We start from the raw sequence: 20,425 nt of genomic DNA on the forward strand, positions 1-20,425 counted from the left end.
TTCAATATTTGATTTGTTAAATGTGATACGGCGTGTGAAATGTCCATTTCTATAGTTTACTTCACTTCTTGAGTCCTCTCTCTCTCTCTCTCTCTCATATATGCCACTTTCCACACAGTCCTAGCCCTTCACTCAAGAAGCACATTTGTGGTTCCTCGATCACGAGACACTTGCGTTCAGTCTCTTCATGGTTAATACAGCACATGCAACAATGTTGATGCCAACAATGCTGTTTTCATATAAATCCACTAGCGTTCTATAATTACACTATGTGTGTTTGTGTTTCTTGCATCTGCAAACAGCTAGTTTGTATTTTCTTAGCAAGTTGGGCCTAAATTAGTTTAGCCGCTAATGCTAATCGCTAGGTAGCAAATACATTTACTAAGTCAGAGCAAACGTAATTAGTTATTCAGCCTGATAATACTAGTGATAGTGTAGACCTAAATCTGCATGTTTTTTTGTGCAACAGTATCTTCTAAATCAAAGAGGAATACCACTGCAATTTAGCTGGTACACCATTGACATTTTTATCACTCAACTTTCTAGAGTTTCCCCCCTTAGTTAACACTATCAACGTGGGAATTGTGATCAAATCCACACAATATTAGCCACTTTCAATACAACATACAGAAACCAAATTAACTATGCAAGACGTATTAGTATGCAAAACTAACGATGCAAGAGATTTTGTTGTAGGCAGAACGCGTCTGAGTAGGATTCTATTGCGTTGACATGCACAACTGGTGCGGCATAACCAAGATGCGCTTGTTTTGAGATCAAAGCGAGAGCTGCATGTAGCCATGTGTGTACATACATTTAGTTTATATCCTTTGCTAGTTAGTGAGCTATTTGCCCAATTATATACAATTTGTAGTCAGTATCGGGGGAGTGATTGCTTCCTACAAGAGCACAAAACAAGTACATTACTAGACATTTTTGAAAAGCAGGTCTGCTAAAGAGCTTTATTTTTTGGTCTTAAAGGAGCAGTGTTGTATTTTCAGACAGGTTTGAAGAAGCTAAGTAGCCAATAGGCATAATTTGTTTGATTCTCTGTAATAATGGTATGGGAATAATAATGCATTTTATTTTGTAAAGTGGTTTCTTGCATCAAACAACACAACAACATGTTCAGTCACCTCCTTGTCTGGAGGTGGATAAACAGGTTCAGGTTAATGTCAAACCCTGCATGTTTTTTTCCAAAAGGCATGGAATAACTCTACCTACATGTACATACTACCTCAACTAACCGGTGCCCTAGCACATTGACTCTGTACCAGCACCCCCCTGTATATATTGTTATTTTTTACTGCTCCTCTTTAATTACTTCTTACTTTTATCTCTTATTCTTATCCGTACTGCATTGTCGGTTAGGGGCTCGTAAGTAAGCATTTCACTGTAAGGTCTACGGCGCATGTGACTAATAACCTTTGATTTGATTTGTAGGCCTACATTGAACACCACATATTGGCTGCTATTGTAGGCTGAATGATAGAACAGCTACTTCCATGCTAAAATGTTATGGTATGCATTGTATCCATTGTTTTTGATGGTAGGTCACTCTGGTAGGCCTATATTATGATCAAATAACCACAGTAGCCTACTTGTCCACTGTCTGAAACTGCAACTTAAAGCGGGTACAGCCTCAGTGTTCACAGTAAACGTGCACTGGAAGTTGCACAGAACATTTCACAACATTCAAGTTTGCGCTCAGCAGACCTGAAATATATATATTTTTTTCTACAGCTAGTCTTACTCCATTAGAAATTATTACATTGACAACCCTCTTTGTAAGTTTTTTAATTATATACATCTCAATTGTTTATCTTTTCCAGTGATGAAGACATCGATGTCTCATGGTATGGTGGGGTATGCAAAATGGGTCAAATTTGAGCACCCGTATCTCTTGGATATTTTGGCATTCAGGTCCAAAAAGTAACTTTCTGAGCACTTCCACAATGGGAAAATATGTATGGAAGGTTTTGTTCAAATCAAAAGGGGTGCGGTCAATTTTTTTTTTAAATTCAAATGGATTGAATTGCCCTGCCAAGATTGTTCTTCTTAGACCAATTCTGTAAAAAAAACTTGAGGTATATGATCAGACCGGTAATATATCAGTTGTTGTATTAATTGTGAGGCCTCTCACCGTCCCTCCGCTCTCCCGTCCTCCCTCCGCTGAGACTGACCAAAAAGGGGACACCATCTTCCAGCTGATGGCGAAACTCGAGTCGTACCACATTATTTCAGCCCCACGCACAAATTCATGTTTTTTGTATTCCTCGATATTAAAAATACACAAGCCGCTAATAATAACAATGCAAGCCTATACATGTTGCTACTCATTCATTGCAGCTGCAGTGCTGGTTGTAGCGTGAGTGGAAGCGTGAGTGGAAGTTGGGAGAATTGCATTTTACAAGTGTTGAATAAAAAGTGTTGACAGTGCTGGATAAAAACTTAAACTCATAAAAACAGCAGCTCTTTGCTGTATTCATTGACAGTCTTTCTCTAGTCATGTTTTTTTACAGGGGTGTGTGCTCAGCCCCCTCATGTATCCTGTTCACCCATGACTGCGTTGCTACGCACGTCTCCAACTCAATCATCAATCAGTCAATCAAATGTATTTATAAAGCCCTTGTCACAGCAGATGTCACAAAGTGCTTATAGAGAAACCCCAAACAGCAAGCTATGCCGATGTAGAAGCACGGTGGCTAGGAAAAACTCACTAGAAAGGCAGGAACTTAGGAAGAAACCTAGAGGAACCAGGCTCTGAGGGGTGGCCAGTCCTCTTATGGCTGGTTTAGATTATAAGAGTACATGGCCATTAAGGCCAGATTGTTCTTGAATATGTTCAAATGCTCATAGATGACCAGCCGGGTCAAATAATAATCACAGTGGTTATAATAATCACAGTGGTTGTAGGGGGTGCAACAGGTCAGCACCTCAGGAATAAATGTCAGTTTAGCCGAGCATTCAAAGGTCGAGACAGCAGGTGAGAGAGAGAGAGAGAGAGAGAGAGAGCAGAGAGCAAGAGAGTCGAAAACATTAAGAACAGGTCAGGTTTCCATAGCCACAGGCAGAACAGTTGAAACTGAAGCAGCAGCACGACCAGGTGGACTGGGGACAGCCAGGAGTCATCAGGCCAGGTAGTCCTGAGGCATGGTCCTAGGGCTCAGGTCCTCCGGGAGGGGAGGGGAGGGAAAGGAGAGAGAGAGAGAATTTGAGGGAGCATACTTAAATTCACACAGGACCCCAGATAAGACAGGAGAATTACACCAGATATAACAGACTGACCCTAGCCCCCCAGCACATAGAGTATTGGGTTGGGTTAAATGCGGAAGACACATTTCAGTTGAATGCATTCAGTTGTACAACTGACTAGGTATCTCCCTTTCCCTTCTCCACCGATTGCTCAGTTTGACCTCTAGGAAGAGTCTTGGTGGTTCTAAACTTCTTCCATTTAAGAATGATGGACGCCACTGTGTTCCTGCGGACCTTCAATGCTGCAGACATCTCCATGGAAACAGGATGCACCTGAGCTCAATTTCAAGTCTCATAGGGTCTGAATAGTTATGTAAATAAGGTATTTCTGTTTTTTATTTGTAATACATTTGCAAACATTTCTTAAAACCTGTTTTCACTTTGTCATTATGGGTTATTGTGTGACGATAAAAACATTTTTTATCCATTTTATTTAAGGGTGTAACGTAACAAAATCTGGTAAAAGTCAAAGGGTCTGAATACTTTACAAAGGCACTGTATATATTACTATTACCTACAGCTGCTACAGTATCACAGTTGCTATGAATGTCCTGGCACAAACCACCACCTCTTATATCTGTCAGAAATCACAATTTATGGGGTGTTCAAATTCAGTTTAGGAGAAGAAGGTCCGACTTTCACACTTCTGTTAGCAACTTTATAGGACGGTTAAAATGTCTGCTTTACGCCTCTTCTGTAAACTCAGTCTGGACAGGAATGTTCGTCACGTTTTCTCATCACCAGCTGGCACAGACTGAGTTACCAAAGGGGTCAAGTCCCAAATGGCACCATATTTCCCTATGTAGTGCACTACTTTTGAACAGGGCCAATAAGGCTCTGATCAAAAGTAGTGCAATATTTAGGGAATAGGGTGCCATTTTGGACACAATCTGGCACTGAGACACTTAGGGGAGGATTTGATGAGAAATCTCCAATTACGAGCTCTGAAAGCCTGCTTTAGACAAGTGCTAAGAAAAGTATATTGCATCCATCACTTGGAGACACAAAAACGTTAAGGCAGACTACCGACAAGCGTTCAACAAACAAATACGCCTACCTGGGTGTTCTTTTCTCTTGAGCTTCCCTCCTATACTTATATTGGTCTTTGGATTTATATTTATTTTTACATGACACACTTTGATGCGGTGCTCTACAGGCGTGTGCTTTATGCTAACAATTGCACATAAATGGGCAGATTTTTGGACATAATGTAATAGTGAAAAAACGAATCAACAACATTCACCTTTGTTCTCGACTCCTTTGCGGCGGTTGAAACAAAGTACTGTTCCATCTCTGGCTTCATAATAAGGAGTAGTGTTCCTCTGCCTCTGCTGCTCCATAGTCCCACTGATTACCTTTGATTTGTTGTTATAGGGATGAATTAAGGTTGCTGTATCTCATACATAATGTGCAGATCTGTTTTTATTACAGGTATTTGGCTGGCTAATAAATGCCACAGCTGTCAGGATAGCTAAGCAACTGAATCATTACTGCCTTAAGTGTTGTGGCTCAGCTCGGTGACCCCAATTTCACACAGCACACACAGCGGTACACAGCACGTCAGATGTCACACTGGTTTGTAAATGATAACAGGTTGGCATTTACATCAGTGACTTTGCCATTTTATTCCCAAATGGGTCACCCAGTAGGCTATTTCTCATCAATCTAGTGTTATTTTTAATGGGAATTGTTAAACTGGCTAAATAATAAATCTCTCAAAATTGTAAGCAGTACAGTAAAAAATGTGGTGTGAGCTTTTTGAGAATGATTCAGGGTTACACTATAAGGAGCCTAACTATGAGCGAGGCTCTTCTATGCCAGAACTGAGGTGTGCGTGTCTGTGAGTGGCTGAAGTGACTGAGCCATCACTGGCCCCTGGCTTCCTTTCCATGCCCAGAGGTCTGCACAGAGATATGGCGACAGGAGAGCACAAAGATGCCCTTTTTATAGGGTCCTTATGAGAGCTAGGTGCCGTGGAGGTAACTGGTGAGTGGGCCCTGGTCAAACGTACTGCACTATGTAGGGAATAATGTGCGATTTGGGACGTAGTCCCCTGTGTGTGCCAGCTCTGTGATGACTAACCTGCACGGCCTCAGGTAAAAGAGCCGGGCCGCAGCATTAAACGTCTTTGGGATCGGTGTCCCGTCCATGGTACGGTTGAGCTAACGTAGACTAATGCTATTAGCATGAGGTTGTAAGTAACAAGACATATCTGATATGGGCAGAAAGTTTAAATTCGTGTTAATCTAACTGCACTGTCCAGCTATTACGTTGAAATAATAGCATGTTATTGTTTGAGGAGAGTGCACAATTTTGAACATGAAAAGTTATTAATAAACAAATTAGACACAGTCTTGATACAACATTTTGAACAGAAATGCAATGGTTCATTGGCTCAGTCTGAAACTTTGCACATACACTGCTGCCATCTACTGGCCAAAATCTAAATTGAAACTGGGCTGGAATAATAAATTATGGCCTTTCTCTTGCATTTCAAAGATGATGGTACAAAAAAAATATTTAAAAAACATTGTTTTTTCCCCCCTTTGTATTATCTTTTATCAGATCTATTGTATTATATTCTCCTACATTCCTTTCACATTTCCACAAACTTCAAAGTGTTTCCTTTCAAATAGTACCAAGAATATGCATATCCTTGCTGAGCTACAGGCAGTTAAATTTGGATATGTCATTTTAGGCAAAAATTGGAAAAAGGGGTGGATCCTTAAGTAACATAGGCAAGGCAGGTTCGGCCTAGGAGCACGCTAGCTAGCGCTCAGCTCTCTCAGCTCTCTCTCTCCATTTCCCTTTTTCTCTCGCTCTCTGCCTCTGTTTGTCTCTCTCTCGGCAGGTTTCCATTGACCCAGGTTTATTTGATAAAAGCATCGTGTGTAATGGAAACGGCAGATATAGGAGAAATGTTCTAAAGATCAACAAAAATGTTATCCGTTTGACAAGGGTGGATTTTTCTTTTGTCAAACTTTCTTTAATGCGTCAAATGATGACGTAAACTGTGTTTTTCAAATAAATGAAGATTGACAAATAATTTAGAAGGTATATTTTGCAACCTGTATGGCGCAGCTGTCAATGGTGCAATCAGGTGCAATCAGTTTGTTGTTATTTTGGAGAGAGCAGACATTTCCATATATTTTTGTTAACAGCATGTGTGACAACTCCACCAGTCCTATTTATGATATAATTTACAAAGATTATACTGTTTGTTTAAAAAAATCAACAACAAAAAATATACAGTTGAAGTTGGAAGTTTTTCACAATTCCTGACATTTAATCAGAGTAAAAATTCCTTGTTTTAGGTCAGTTAGGATCGCCACTTTATTTTAAGAATGTGAAATGTCAGAATAATATTAGAGAGAATGATTTATTTCAGCTTTTATTTCTTTCATCACATTCCCAGTGGGTCAGAAGTTTACATACACTCAATTAGTATTTGGTAGCATTGCCTTTAAATTGTTTAACTTGGGTCAAATGTTTTGGGTAGCCTTCCACAAGCTTCCCACAATAAGTTGGGTGAATTTTGGCCCATTCATTCTGACAGAGCTGGTGTAACTGAGTCAGGTTTATAGGCCTCCTTGCTCGCACACACTTTTTCAGTTCTTCCTACACATTTTCTATGGGATTGAGGTCAGGGCTTTGTGATGGCCACTCCAATACCTTGACTTTGTTGTCCTTAAGTCTTTTTGCCACAACTGTGGAAGTATGCTTGGGGTCATTGTCCATTTGGAAGACCCATTTGCGACCAAGCTTTAACTTCCTGACTGATGTCTTGAGATGTTGCTTCAATATATCCACATCATTTCCCATTTCCCATAATTTTTCTCCCTCATGATGCCATCTATTTTGTGAAGTGCACCAGTCCCTCCTGCAGCAAAGCACCTCCACAACATGATGCTGCCACCCCTGTGCTTCACGGTTGGGATGGTGTTCTTCGGCTTGCAAGCATTCCCCTTTTCCCTCCAAACATAACAATGGTTATTATTGCCAAACAGTTCTATTTTTGTTTCATCAGACCAAAGGACATTTCTCCAAAAATTACGATCTTTGTCCCCATGTGCAGTTGCAAACCGTAGTCTGGCTTTTTTATGGCGGTTTTGGAGCAGTGGCTTCTTCCTTGCTGAGCGGCCTTTCAGGTTATGTCAATATAGGACTCGTTTTACTGTGGATATAGATACTTTTGTACCGGTTTCCTCCAGCATCTTCACAAGGTCCTTTGCTGTTGTTCTGGGATTGATTTGCACTTTTCGCACCAAAGTACGTTCATCTCTAGGAGACATAACGTGTCTCCTTCCTGAGCTGTATGACGGCTGCATAGTCCCATGGTGTTTATACTTGCGTACTATTGTTTGTACAGATGAATTTGGTACCTTCAGGCGTTTGGAAATTGCTCCCAAGGATGAACCAGACTTGTGGAGGTCTACATTTTTTCTTCTTCTGAGGTCTCGGTTGATTTCTTTTGATTTTACCATGATGTCAAGCAAAGAGGTACTGAGTTTGAAGGTAGGCCTTGAAATATATCCATAGGTACATCTCCAATTGTCTCAAATGATGTCAATTAGCCTATCAGAAGCTTCTAAAGCCATGACATCATTTTTTGGAATTTTCTAAGCTGTTTAAAGGCACAGTCAACTTAGTGAATGTAAACTTCTGACCCATTGGAATTGTGATACAATGAATTATAAGGGAAATAATCTGTCTGTAAACAATTGTTGGAAAGATGACTTGTGTCATGCACAAAGCAGATGTCCTAAACGACTTGCCAAATCTATAGTTTGTTAACAAGAAATTTGTGGAGTGGTTGAAAAACAAGTTTTTATGACTCCAACCTAAGTGTATGTAAACTTCAACTGTATATATTTATTTTTATCAATTATTATATTTGAGTTTAACCATAATATTTGTTGTAATATTTGTTCTGTCTTTTCTGGTGGATTAAACTGAAATTGCAACCAGCTTTCTCTTAATAATTGGATGAAGCATGCAGTTCATCATCAAGGCTTTTTTATGTTGAGTGGGGCAGGAGATATCTTACTGTTAGATTTGGATTGCTTTGGAGTCCATACTAGGCATGATATCACCACCATGTCTTGTTTCTGGGCTTGTGTGTTAAACAGAGATAAAACACCAAGATTTTCTGAGTGTGGCCCAGGTTGCTTAGTGGACTACTTTTGACCTGGGCCCATAGGGTCTTTGGTCAAAATTAGTGCACTATACAGGGAATAGGGTGCTATTTGGGGGACACACCCATACTAAAATTAGGTTGATTCAGTGAGTAGCACAGCCTACATGTTTGTTCGATATGCTTCTTAGTGAATGATCATACCTATGGCGCCGTAACCATGACTCATGTCTGATAACGGCCTCCATTTCCGTAGTGGCGCAGGTCACTCCTCTCTCCACCCGGGAGCAGGGGTCATCTAATAAAAGCTCCTGTAACATTAGTCTCTGAGGTCCATGAAAAGAGAAACATCACATTAATATGGCCTCTAGTAAAGCCCGGCTAGTACTCATAGGACACTCTCATCAGTGTCAAAGGTTACATTCTACACATACAGCCTGCTTTACAGGTAGCATATTTATCTCACCTCCCCCTCCGATGGACAGGCCCACTGTCAACAGCACGCATTAGCGATTACATAGATAGCAGCCAATGTCACATTGAAGGCAATTAAGCCCAGACAAGAGTTCAGATGCTATCAAATTTGCCATTGCAGTGAATGCAGTAAATGCCTAGCAGTGGAGGTAGCTAGGACAGCAAGGCCGATGAAAAGGGACCGGTTGGTAATACAGTTTACAGGAAGGATGGATATGTTTGTTTGTTAGAAGATAAAATGCTCTGGCCAAAGACTCCCCAGACAGACAGTGTGTAATGATAATTTACAGTGTGTCTATGCTGCCATCTCAGGCTGCCTGTCTGTAGCATTGTAGCTTTGTCCCACCCCCCGTTCCCTTTATAGTGTACTACTTTTGACCACTATAAAGGGAATAGTGTGCCATTTGAGACGCACCCACAGACAGGCAAAGGTAGTGATTGCTCCTCAGAGGCAGGTGGATCTTAGGCGCTTTAGAGGAGCCGCCTGTCACAGCCCAGTAATAAAGGGCTCCCTGATGGATGCAGCTTGCAGCTTCCAGCCTCGCATCGCCTCAGCCCAAACCCTCCATTTGGCCTGATTGCTGCTGAGCCTGGTTCTGTTGTGGGGGACAGGTCTGGCAGGACTACCTGAAAACAGTAGTGCTCCTCACTGCATTAAGTGACAGTAACGGTGAATGTACAGGAACTGTCTTAAATATGAAGCACATAAAAGTGTTTTTTTTACAAAGAATAAGGGAAATGTGGTTAAGTATGTAGGGTGTCTACGTGGGTGAAAACACGTTTTACTTCCTTATGCTTTAAAATATATTTTTACCAAGACTAGGGTTGCACATGGGGAATATTCATATGTGGAAACTTTCCGTGGGAATTAACGGGAATATATGCAAATTAATATTAATACCATTTAAATGTAGATGTTTTTTTGCATTGGATATATTTACCATATCATATGCAGACAGAAACATAAACCTTTTACCTTATCATAAGTAGACATAATTGTAAATTATTAAATCCTTCCAATAGAAATAAAAAAACTATTTAGTTACGAATTGAGCTTTAATTAAATGAGTTGACTCTTCACATGGGATGATTTCACTGAACAACAAAAGAAAGGGAATATTGAATGATCCCCAATGAGCCATCGCATCTCCCAAAAACGTTTTCAACATACATCTGTAAAATGATAGTCTAGAAACTAAAGCTTTGGTTGTCTTCCTCTCAGGCTTCCATGTCTTCTCCCTGGACCTCCTCAATGTCCACCTCTTGAACATCAGACTCTGAGGCCTCATCTTCACTGTCACTTTCCAACCTTGTTGAGGATGGCTCGTTGTCAAGCTCAAAAAGCCTCAAATTTGCCCAGATGGCCACCAATTTGTCACTCCTTGTATTGGTCAGCCTGGTGTTGGTCAGCCAGCTTTGGTGTTTGTGTTCCAAACAAGGACCAGTTGCGCTCTGAGGCGGCTGATGTTGGTGTGATTTGGAGGATGACGGAGGCAACAGGGGAAAGAGCCTCAGATCCACAAAGTCCCTTCCACCAGGTGGCTGATGAGATATGTTGGCACGACTGCCATATTGCATCTCCATCCCAAAGCCGTTGCTTGGAAGTGTACTTCGCCAGACTGCCAAGAACTGTTACGTCCGTCGTTGGAATGAGACCAAGGAGCAGCGTGGTAGGCGTACATTTTACTTTATTTTTAAAATGACACCAAAAAACAACAAAACACAAAACTAATGTAAAGCTCTGTAGCGCTAAACAGCAACTATACAAAGACAAGATCCCACAAAGATCAAGATCCCTCAGGTGGAAAACAGGCTGCCTAAGTATGATCCTCAATCAAGGACAACGATAGACAGCTGCCTCTGATTGGGAACCATACCCGGCCAACAAAGAAATAGAACACCTAGATTGCCCACCCAAATCACACCCCGACCTAACCAAAAAGAGAAATAAAAAGGCTCTCTAAGGTCAGGGCGTGACAAGAACCTTGCTCTTATCCAGGCCAAGGTGGCGAGACACGGTAGTGATGACACCATAGGCCTTGTTGTTCTCTGCACCAGACAGGATGCTCTTGCCAGCATACCTGGGGTCCAACATGTACACTGCACCGTGTATGGGCTTCAGGCAGAAGTCTTCACGCTTTTTGATGTACTTCAGAACTGCAGTTTTCTCTGCTTGGAGCAACAGTGAAGTGGGCAGGGCAGTACGGATTTCTTCTCTTACATCTGCAAGCAGAGTCTGAACATCAGACAGGATGGCATTGTCTCCCTCAATCCGTGCTATGGCTACTGCAGTTTCAGGCTGCTTGCCACTCTCTCTCAAAATACACAAGCAAGGGGGATCCAGGAGGATCCTCTTGGTGGGGCTGTCCATATTGGCAGACTGCGATGTGGCCATTTCTTGGAGAGACTCCTTCCCCTCCAGGAGACTGTAAAACATGATGACAACACCACCCCAACGGGTGTTGCTGGGCAGCTTCAATGTGGTGCTCTTATTCTTCTCACTTTGCTTGGTGAGGTAGATTGCTGCTATAACTTGATGACCCTTCACATACCTAACCATTTCCTTGGCTCTCTTGTAGAGTGTATCCATTGTTTTCAGTGCCATGATGTCCTTGAGGATCAGATTCAATTCATGAGCAGCCAATGGGTGTGATGTGAGGGTAGGACGCCTCCAATTTATACTAAGCAGCCTTCATGTTCGCAGCATTGTCTGTCACCAGTGCAAATACCTTTTGTGGTCCATTGTCACTGATGACTGCCTTCAGCTCATCTGCAATGTAGAGATCGGTGTGTCTGTTGTTCCTTGTGTCTGTGCTCTTGTAGAATACTGGTTGAGGGGTGGAGATGATGTAGTTAATTATTCCTTGCCCACGAACATTCGACCACCCATCAGAGATGATTGCAATACAGTCTGCTTTCTCTATGATTTGCTTGACCTTCACTTGAACTCTGTTGAACTCTTCATCCAGCAAATGAGTAGATAAAGCACGTCTGGTTGGAGGGGTGTATGCTGGGCGAGGAACATTCAGAAATCTCTTCCAATACACATTGCCTGTGAGCATCAGAGGTGAACCAATTGCATACACAGCTTGAACAAGACATTCATCAGCATTTTTCTGACTACATTCCTCCATTTAGTCAAATAATCTTCTGATTCCAGAAGGACCACGAGCTGTTGCTATCGATAAGGTGTCTGATTCATCATTTTCCCCTCAAATAGAAGTAGAGGGACTTTTGTCAGAGGTTGCTTGTTGTGAGCGCTGAGGGAACTTTATGTACTTGGCCAGATGGTTCTGCATCTTTGATGCATTCTTCACATATGATTTGGCACAGTATTTGCAAATGTACAAAGTGTTTCCTTCTACATTAGCTGCAGTGAAATGTCTCCACATATCAGATAGTGCCCGTGGCATTTGCCTGTAAAGATTAGAAGAAAAATAGTTTAAAAAAATAACAAATAACAATTCCATGTACAGATAAATAGTTAAGCAGTTAGATTAAACAACTCCGTTGTAAGATACATGTTTTAAAAAGAAACATGTATGGAAACAGGTGAATTAACACTCCTCAGTTAGAAGGCTCAAGCAAGCTAAATCCCACATGGTAGCAAAAACTAACTAGCAGAAATTGTTAACAAGTTAGAAATAATTTAAACAGACTTTGCTGTAGGCTACTGTTTACTTGTTAACAAAAAAATTATGTATGTCACATAAAATATATTCACCCCACCCAGTATTGTAATCAAAACTTACCAGAAAGCATATAGTCCTTGGCTCAGACAGTGTAGTAGTGTGGGCTCAATAGCATCTCGTTAGTGTGCAAGATCTTGAGAATCAGCTGTACATGTGATGGAAGATTGCACTGTGCATGCAGATGTCACGCTGGTATAACGGATTTGGAGACAGGCACAGGGATACATAATAGGGGTTTTTAATACACCCAAAACAAACACGTATACAAAACACTGGGATGTACCCAATCAAAAGAGCGAGGGTAAACCTTGAAGAACGACACGGGACGAGACCCGTAATACACAATGCACAAAACACGCAACACAAAAGCTGAAACAACACAATGCTACTCACACAACCAACGGACATGGGAACAATACCCGACAAGGACAATGGGGAACAGAGGGCACATATATAACATACTGTACTAATCAGGGGAAATGGGAACCAGGTGTGTGTAATCAGATAAGACAGTCCGGGGTTGATGATAATGAATCCAGTTCAGTGAAGCCTAGAAGGCCGGTGACGTCGACCTCCGGAACTGCTGAACAGTTGGGTGGCAATTCAATTAAATTGGGGATAGTTTAACCAAAATATGCCACAAGACAGAATTGCCTTATGTGTATCCCACAAAAAAGGTTCCCTGTTATAAGCTAACTTCTTTGATGAATTTAAGCAAAACTCGCAAAATTCCCTGGCTTAACTTCCCATGAAAAATGTTCACAAAATTTCCAGAAATTTACCGGAAAGTTTCCAACCCTTTGCAACCCTAGCCAAGACAAATATGATTCTTCATGTTCTGAATCGTTCAGTGAGGTCTTTCTCTAACATATAATTAACATTATATCCAGCAAGTCAGATTTTGTAACCTAATACATCCAATAATAAGCACTGAGCTCTGTTGACAGAGCGTTGCAGCTTTAAATACTTTTGAGGATTTTAAATTTTTTATGGTTGTGTCGTCCACGTTGTTTCCGCAGGTCGCAAATGGCAAAATTAACAAGACATGAGCTGAATTAAATGTAAAATGCTTTGAAAATGAAAAGCTTGGAGTACGCTCAGTGCTACATTGACATTTCACAGAGATACGCTTGTTTTTGTGAGAAATCTTCGAAATAGAGCAGGATCTTCACATGAATATGAACAGAGAGAAGAAAGATGAGGAGTTCAATCGTAAGCCTGTCTGGTAGCCTTAATTCTCGCACAGCGTCTAGCCTAGCTGACGTTTTTCTGATTTATGACCACTTTTTCGGTCTGGCCTGATTTAGTCGCCCTTAAACTCCAGTAGATTTTGAATGGTTTATAATAGAGACATGAGGTTTGGACCTTTGGTTTTCTTCGAGGATTATCTAAACAATTAACATATTAATTGACCCATTGTTCAAAATATGCGTTTTTGATTGGACACCCTAAGTAAATGCAGTGTCGTCAATAGGTTTGATTTTTTTGATGTGAAGTTGACATGCTTTGTACTGCCGTTATAATGAACACTGCTGCGGGGTCCAGGAGCACCAGCTGCATGCATTTACACACATTTAGCATGCAGCTTTGGTGCTACAATTTACTCAGATTTTAGATGTTGGGTCATTTGTTCCTGGAACAATCTGTATGTTTATTGTATTCCAATCAGGTTTTATCAGTTTGTTTTTACCTCTGAAATCAAGGTCACTCTTTACCCATTCCTTTCTATAATTAGCTTGATTAGCCTCCCAAATGCATCGTTTAGTTTTTCCAAGTATGTTCAAATGTTACTTTCAAAATCAAAATTCAAAAACATATCAGCTGTTTAAACGGGGTGAATGATATTAATGCAGCAGTTTATAGACAGCAGTATTCAAAGGAAAGTCAGTAGTTCACAGGCCTATTATTTATAACAGACTAGAGTCCTATGGGACACTCTATGGGCCCTAGTCAAAAGTAGTGCACTAGGTAGGGAATAGGGTGCCGTTTGGGACACATCCTTACACTTACATCTCTTCTTGCCCAGCAGTTACATGACCAATGTATAGGTTAGCCTACTAAAAGGAGTCAGTGGGGTTACACTGCTCCAAAGTCCAATGGTGGCAAGCTGACGCTTGGCATTGTGCATGGTGATCTTAGGCTTGTGTGCGGTTGCTCGGCCTTGGAAACCCATTTCAGTAAGCTCCCGATGAACAGCTCTTGTGCTGACGTTGCTTCCAGAGGCAGTTTGGAACTCGGTAGTGAGTGTTGCAACAGGACAGACGATTTCTACACGCTTCAGCACTCGACGGTCCCATTCTGTGAGCTTGTGTGGCCTACCACTTCACGGCTGAGCCGTTGTTGCTCCTAGACATTTCCACTTCACAATGACAGCACTTACAGTTGACTGGGGCAGCTCTAGCAGGGTGAACATGTGACAAACTGACTTGTTGGAAAGGTGGCATCCTATGATGGTGCCACGTTGAAAGTCACTGAGCTCTTCAGTAAGGCCATTCTACTGACAATGTTTGTCTATGGAGATTGCATGGCTGTGTGCTTGATTTTATACACGTGTCAGCAATGGGTGTGGCTGAAATAGCCGACTCCACTAATTTGAAGGGGTGTCCACATACTTTTCTATATATAGTGTAGATTGCAGACTTTAAATATATATATTATTTTTTTTACCCCCTTTTTCTCCCCAATTTCGTGGTATCCAATTGTTAGTAATTACTATCTTGTTTCATTGATACAACTCCCGTACGGGCTCGGGAGAGACGAGGGTCGAAAGCCATGCGTCCTCCGAAATACAACCCAACCAAGCCGCACTGCTTCTTAACACAGCACGCAGCCAACACGGAAGCCAGCCGCAATGTGTCGGAGGAAACACCGTGCACCTGGCAACCTTAGTTAGCGCGCACTGCGCCCGGCCCGCCACAGGAGTCGCTGGTGCGCGATGGGACAAGGATATCCCTACCGGCCAAACCCTCCCTAACCCGGACGACGCTAGGCCAATTGTGCGTCGCCCCACGGACCTCCCGGTCGCGGCCGGCTGCGACAGAGCCTGGGCGCGAACCTAGAATCTCTGGTGGCACAGCTAGCGCTGCGATGCAGTGCCCTAGACCACTGCACCACCCAGGAGGCCCTAGATTGCAGACTTTAGAGAAAGGAGAAGCCAGCCGAGCAGTGTGTGTGTGTGAAAACGAAGGGGCTGATTGTGGACTTCAGGAGACAGCAGAGGGAGCACGCCGCCATCCACATCGACATCGACGGGTCTCACTGAAGAAGGTGAAAAGCTTCAAGTTCCTCTGTGTACACATCACTGACAATCTGAAATTTTCAACCCACACAGAGTGTGGTGAAGAAGACCTAAACAAACTTTTACAGATGCACCTTTGAGAACATCCTGTCAGGCTGTATCACCACCTGGTATGGCAAATGCACTGCCCGCAACCGCAGGGCTTTCCAGAGGGTGGTGCGGTCTGCCCAACTCATCACTGGGGGCACACTGCCTGCCCTCCAGCACATTACAGCACCCAATGTCACAGGGAGGCCAAAAAGATCATCATGGACATCAACCACCCGAGCCACGGCCTGTTCACCCCACTATCATCCAAATGGCGAGGTCAGTACTGGTGCATCAAAGCTGGGACCAAGAGACTGAAAAACAGCTTCAATCTCAAGGTCATCAGACTGTTAAATAGCCATCACTAGCCGGCCTCCACCCAGTACCCTGCCCTGAACTTAGTCACTGTCACTATCCAGCTACCACCCGGTTACTGAACCCTGCACCTTAGATGCTGCCCTGTGTACATAGACATGCAATCACTGGTCACTTTAATAATGTTTACGTACTGTTTTACTCATTTCATTTGTATATACTGTATTCTAGTCAATGCCAATCTATTCAACTATTTCTGTATATACAGTTGAAGTCGGAAGTTTACATACACCTTAGCCAAATACATTTAAACTCAGTTTTTCACAATTCCTGACATTTAATTCTAGTAAAATGTCCTGTCTTAGGTCAGTTAGGATCACCACTTTATTTTAAGAATGTGAAATGTCACATTCCCTCCAGTGGGTCAGAAGTTTGCATACACTCAATTAGTATTTGGTAGCATTGCCTTTAAATTGTTTAACTTGGGTCAAACGTTTCGGGTAGCCTTCCACAAGCTTCCCACAATAAGTTGGGTGAATTTTGGCCCATTCCTCCTGACAGAGCTGGTGTAACTGAGTCAGGTTTATAGGCCTCCTTGCTCGCATGCGCTTTTTCAGTTCTGCCCACAAAGTTTCTATAGGATTGAGGTCAGGGCTTTGTGATGGCCACTCCAATACCTTGACTTTGTTGTCCAGAAGCCATTTTGCCACAACGTTGGAAGTATGCTTGGGGACATTGTCCATTTGGAAGACCCATTTGCGACCAAGCTTTAACTTCCTGACTGATGTCTTGAGATGTTGCTTCAATATATCCACATCATTTTTCTCCCTCATGATGCCATCTATTTTGTGAAGTGCAACAGTCCCTCCTGCAGCAAAGCACCCCAACAACATGATACTGCCACCCCGCGCTTCACGGTTAGGATGGTGTTCTTCGGCTTGCAAGCCTCCCCCTTTTTCCTCCAAACATAACAAGGGTCATTATGGCCAAACAGTTCTATTTTTGTTTCATCAGACCAGAGGACATTTCTCCAAAAAGTACGATATTTGTCCCCATGTGCAGTTGCAAACCGTAGTCTGGCTTTTTTATGGCGGTTTTGGAGCAGTGGCTTCTTCCTTGCTGAGCGGACTTTCAGGTTATGTCAATATAGGACTCGTTTTACTTGTGGATATAGATACTTGTTGTACCTGTTTCCTCAAGCATCTTCACAAGGTCCTTTGCTGTTGTCTGGGATTGATTTGCACTTTTCGCACCAAAGTACGTTATCTCAAGTAACAGAACGGGTCTCCTTCCAGAGCGGTATGACGGCTGCGTGTCCCATGGGTGGTTATACTTGCGTACTATTGTTGTACAGATGAACATGGTACCTTCAGGCGTTTGGAAATTGCTCCCAAGGATGAACCAGACTTGTGGAGTCTACAATTGTTTTTCTGAGGTCTTGGCTGATTTCTTTTGATTTTCCATGATGTCAAGCAAAGAGGCACTGCAGTTTGAAGTAGGCCTTGAAATTCATCCACAGGTACATCTCCAATTGACTCAAATGATATCAATTTAGCCTATCAGAAGCTTCTAAAGCCATGACATCATTTTCTGAATTTTCCAGCTGGTTTAAAGGCACAGAACAAACTCGTGCTATGATCAAGTCTTGGACCCACTGGAATTGTATACATCATATAAGGTGAAAATAATCCTGGTCTTAAACAATGTTGCGAAAAAATGACTTGTGTCATGCACCAAAGTAGCGTCCAATCGACTTGCCAGAACTATAGTTTGTTGACAAGACATTTGTAGAGTGGTTGAAAAACGAGTTTTAATGACTCCAACCTAAGTGTATGTGAACTTCCGACTTCAACTGTACACAGTACTTTTCTATCCTACGTATTCTTCAGATAAACTAAATATTCTATCCGCGCATACTGTCCGTAATGTCTATACATCACATATATATATAATATATATATATATATATATATAAATATGTATGTATATATATATATTATACTCGGACTCCGACATTGCTCGTCCTATATATATTTTTCTTTATCCATTCTTTTACTTTTAGACTTGTGTGTTATTGTTGTGAATTGTTCGATATTACTGCACTGTTAGAGCTAGGAACACAAGCATTTCGCTACTCCCGCAATAACATCTGCTCAATATTTGATGCAACCAACAAACTTTGATTTTGATTTAAGGCAGTGAAATGAAGTGAGTGTAGAGTGCAAAGAGGGGAGAGGGGGAGTGGAAGTGGAAGTGGAGGAGAGAGGGAGCTCGTGTGCGTTGGTGAGGGGTGGGTCTCCTTGGTTAATTCCTTAAGGAGGAGATAATAGATTTTCCATAATTTCTCTCTTCCCCTCCCTCTCTCCTCCTCTTCGTTTTACCAAATGTATCTTTCTGCTGGATTTCTCCTCTTAATGCTCAACCAGGTTGGATCATAGAAATAGAAATTGCTAATTCTGGTTCTATGTTGAACATCCTCCCGCTCAACCAAAAATGGTGTAGCATTTGTTCCTATAGATGATACAATAGTAATACACAGTTTGTAAGGGAATGTCTTGGAGTAGAGAAGTAAACATGTTCATGGTGTAGATGTTTCTGCTGCGGGTCAGTCTTGTTTTGCATTCAATCAAATCAGTCTACATTGCATCCATCGGCAGATTTCATATTGAATAAAATGGTTTGATTCTTCTTGCGTCCCCTGCCACCACAGCAGCAAATAATTGTAAATGTGTTGTTGCGTATGTGTGTCCGTATACAGTACGTGTGTGTGTTGGCAGTGTGGCTGTGTTGATTGTGTGTGTGTGTGTGTGTGTGTGTGGTGGCATTAGTTTTGACTTCATTACGTCTTGGCAGTATATTATGTGGCTGGACGGGTTTTGTATTTAATCAGATGGACTGCCAGCGTTATTAATAACTGGAAGAGAGAGGGGAGGGGGAGGTGCTGACAGAATGCAGTATAATAACTTATTGTACCCCAGGCCTCCCCACTGCCCTTAGGGGTGGGGTGGCAGGGTTGTCAGCCCCATATAAATACTAATAATAATCATATCATACTATTTCTATGGTCAGCCCATCATATGTGGAGCCCATATCCCCCTGGCTCCTCATTAACATGTTGGGGTAATGTACATACAAAATAACTGCGTCATCACCCAGTTGTGGATGTAATGGTTTGCAGTGTGTTTGTAAGTCAATGTTTTGTGAGCTCATAATTTATTAACAGTGAAAACCAATGTACATCCTTTGGAACATCATAGCAGACAAGTATACAGCAGGCTACATGTAAGAGGATAAAGGCCTACACTGTCAATGTAAAATTATGCCAAATAAATATATAATGCAGTCCACCCAACACAAGTACAATAGCAAGGGGTTGAAACTAGGGTTGCAAAATTCTGGGAACTTTCAATAAATTCCCTGGTTTTCCCAAAATAATTTTTGGAAGGATTTCGGATTTCCTGCTTATTCCCTCCCGACTCCGTGAATCCTACAATAGAGATTTTCTTTGCGATCCTTTTTAAATATTTTTTAAATTGTTACAATTTTTTGGTAACATTGACAGGAGACAACAGTTAAGACCATAAAGTGAAGCCTTTTCTATTTCATTCTACTATTGTGTTCTTCATTGATTTTCCGAGGCTCTTTGAGTGAGAGCGGCATTATGTAGAATGGCACGCTGGACTTGTTGAAGAGAGACAGACACTGTCACAGCATTCCTAACGAGGCAGGCAGGCTGGACTTGTGCAAGCAAACCCTGCAGAGTACTGCGTCTGTAGTGCACTGAGCTGCACTGTGCTGTGCTCCATGCTTGCTGTATCCACCTCTGTGTCAGTGTGTATGCCTTCCTCTCTGCCTGCGCAGCCCCAGCAGCAGTGTGTGCATGTGTGCAGCTGTGTGTGTGTCTTTCTGTGCGTGTGTGCGTGTGTGGAGCACGGCAGCAGGGGCAGAGCCAGTCACTCTCCCTGTGAATATTAACGTGAGTCAATTCTCTTCTCTCACACAGCAGAGCTTCAAGCCGAGAAAGAGCCAAGCTCCTCCTCCTCCCCTGCCACTCAGGAGCTGATGACAAGGCTGGGCTTCTTACTGGGAGAAGGGATCCCAGGCACGGCTCGCATACCTATGGAAGACAAGAATGAAAAGAAGGTATTTCATTTCCCCCTGCAGCTGCTGCAGCAGCCGCACAACAACAGAGATAGAGAGCTAGAAAAAGGGAGGGGAGGGAGGGGAGTT

General features: G+C 42.2%; 1 protein-coding gene across 9 annotated transcripts in view; it reads left to right on the plus strand.

Moving 5' to 3' along the window:
* Nucleotides 1–20,425, plus strand: part of LOC111974587 (protein TANC1) — a 278,980-nt gene that overhangs the window by 137,270 nt on the left and 121,285 nt on the right. For 6 of the 9 annotated variants that reach the window (XM_070447122.1, XM_024002429.1, XM_024002466.1 and 3 more), the window contains one exon: nucleotides 20,199–20,338. In XM_070447122.1, coding sequence (XP_070303223.1) covers nucleotides 20,199–20,338 — 140 coding nt within the window. The remainder of the gene's footprint in view (nucleotides 1–20,198; nucleotides 20,339–20,425) is intronic. The other 3 variants (XM_070447131.1, XM_024002457.1, XM_024002474.1) reach the window with 1 other exon arrangement.

The sequence above is a fragment of the Salvelinus sp. IW2-2015 genome, linkage group LG2, assembly GCF_002910315.2.
Source record: "Salvelinus sp. IW2-2015 linkage group LG2, ASM291031v2, whole genome shotgun sequence".
In the NCBI taxonomy this organism is placed as follows: domain Eukaryota; kingdom Metazoa; phylum Chordata; class Actinopteri; order Salmoniformes; family Salmonidae; genus Salvelinus; species Salvelinus sp. IW2-2015.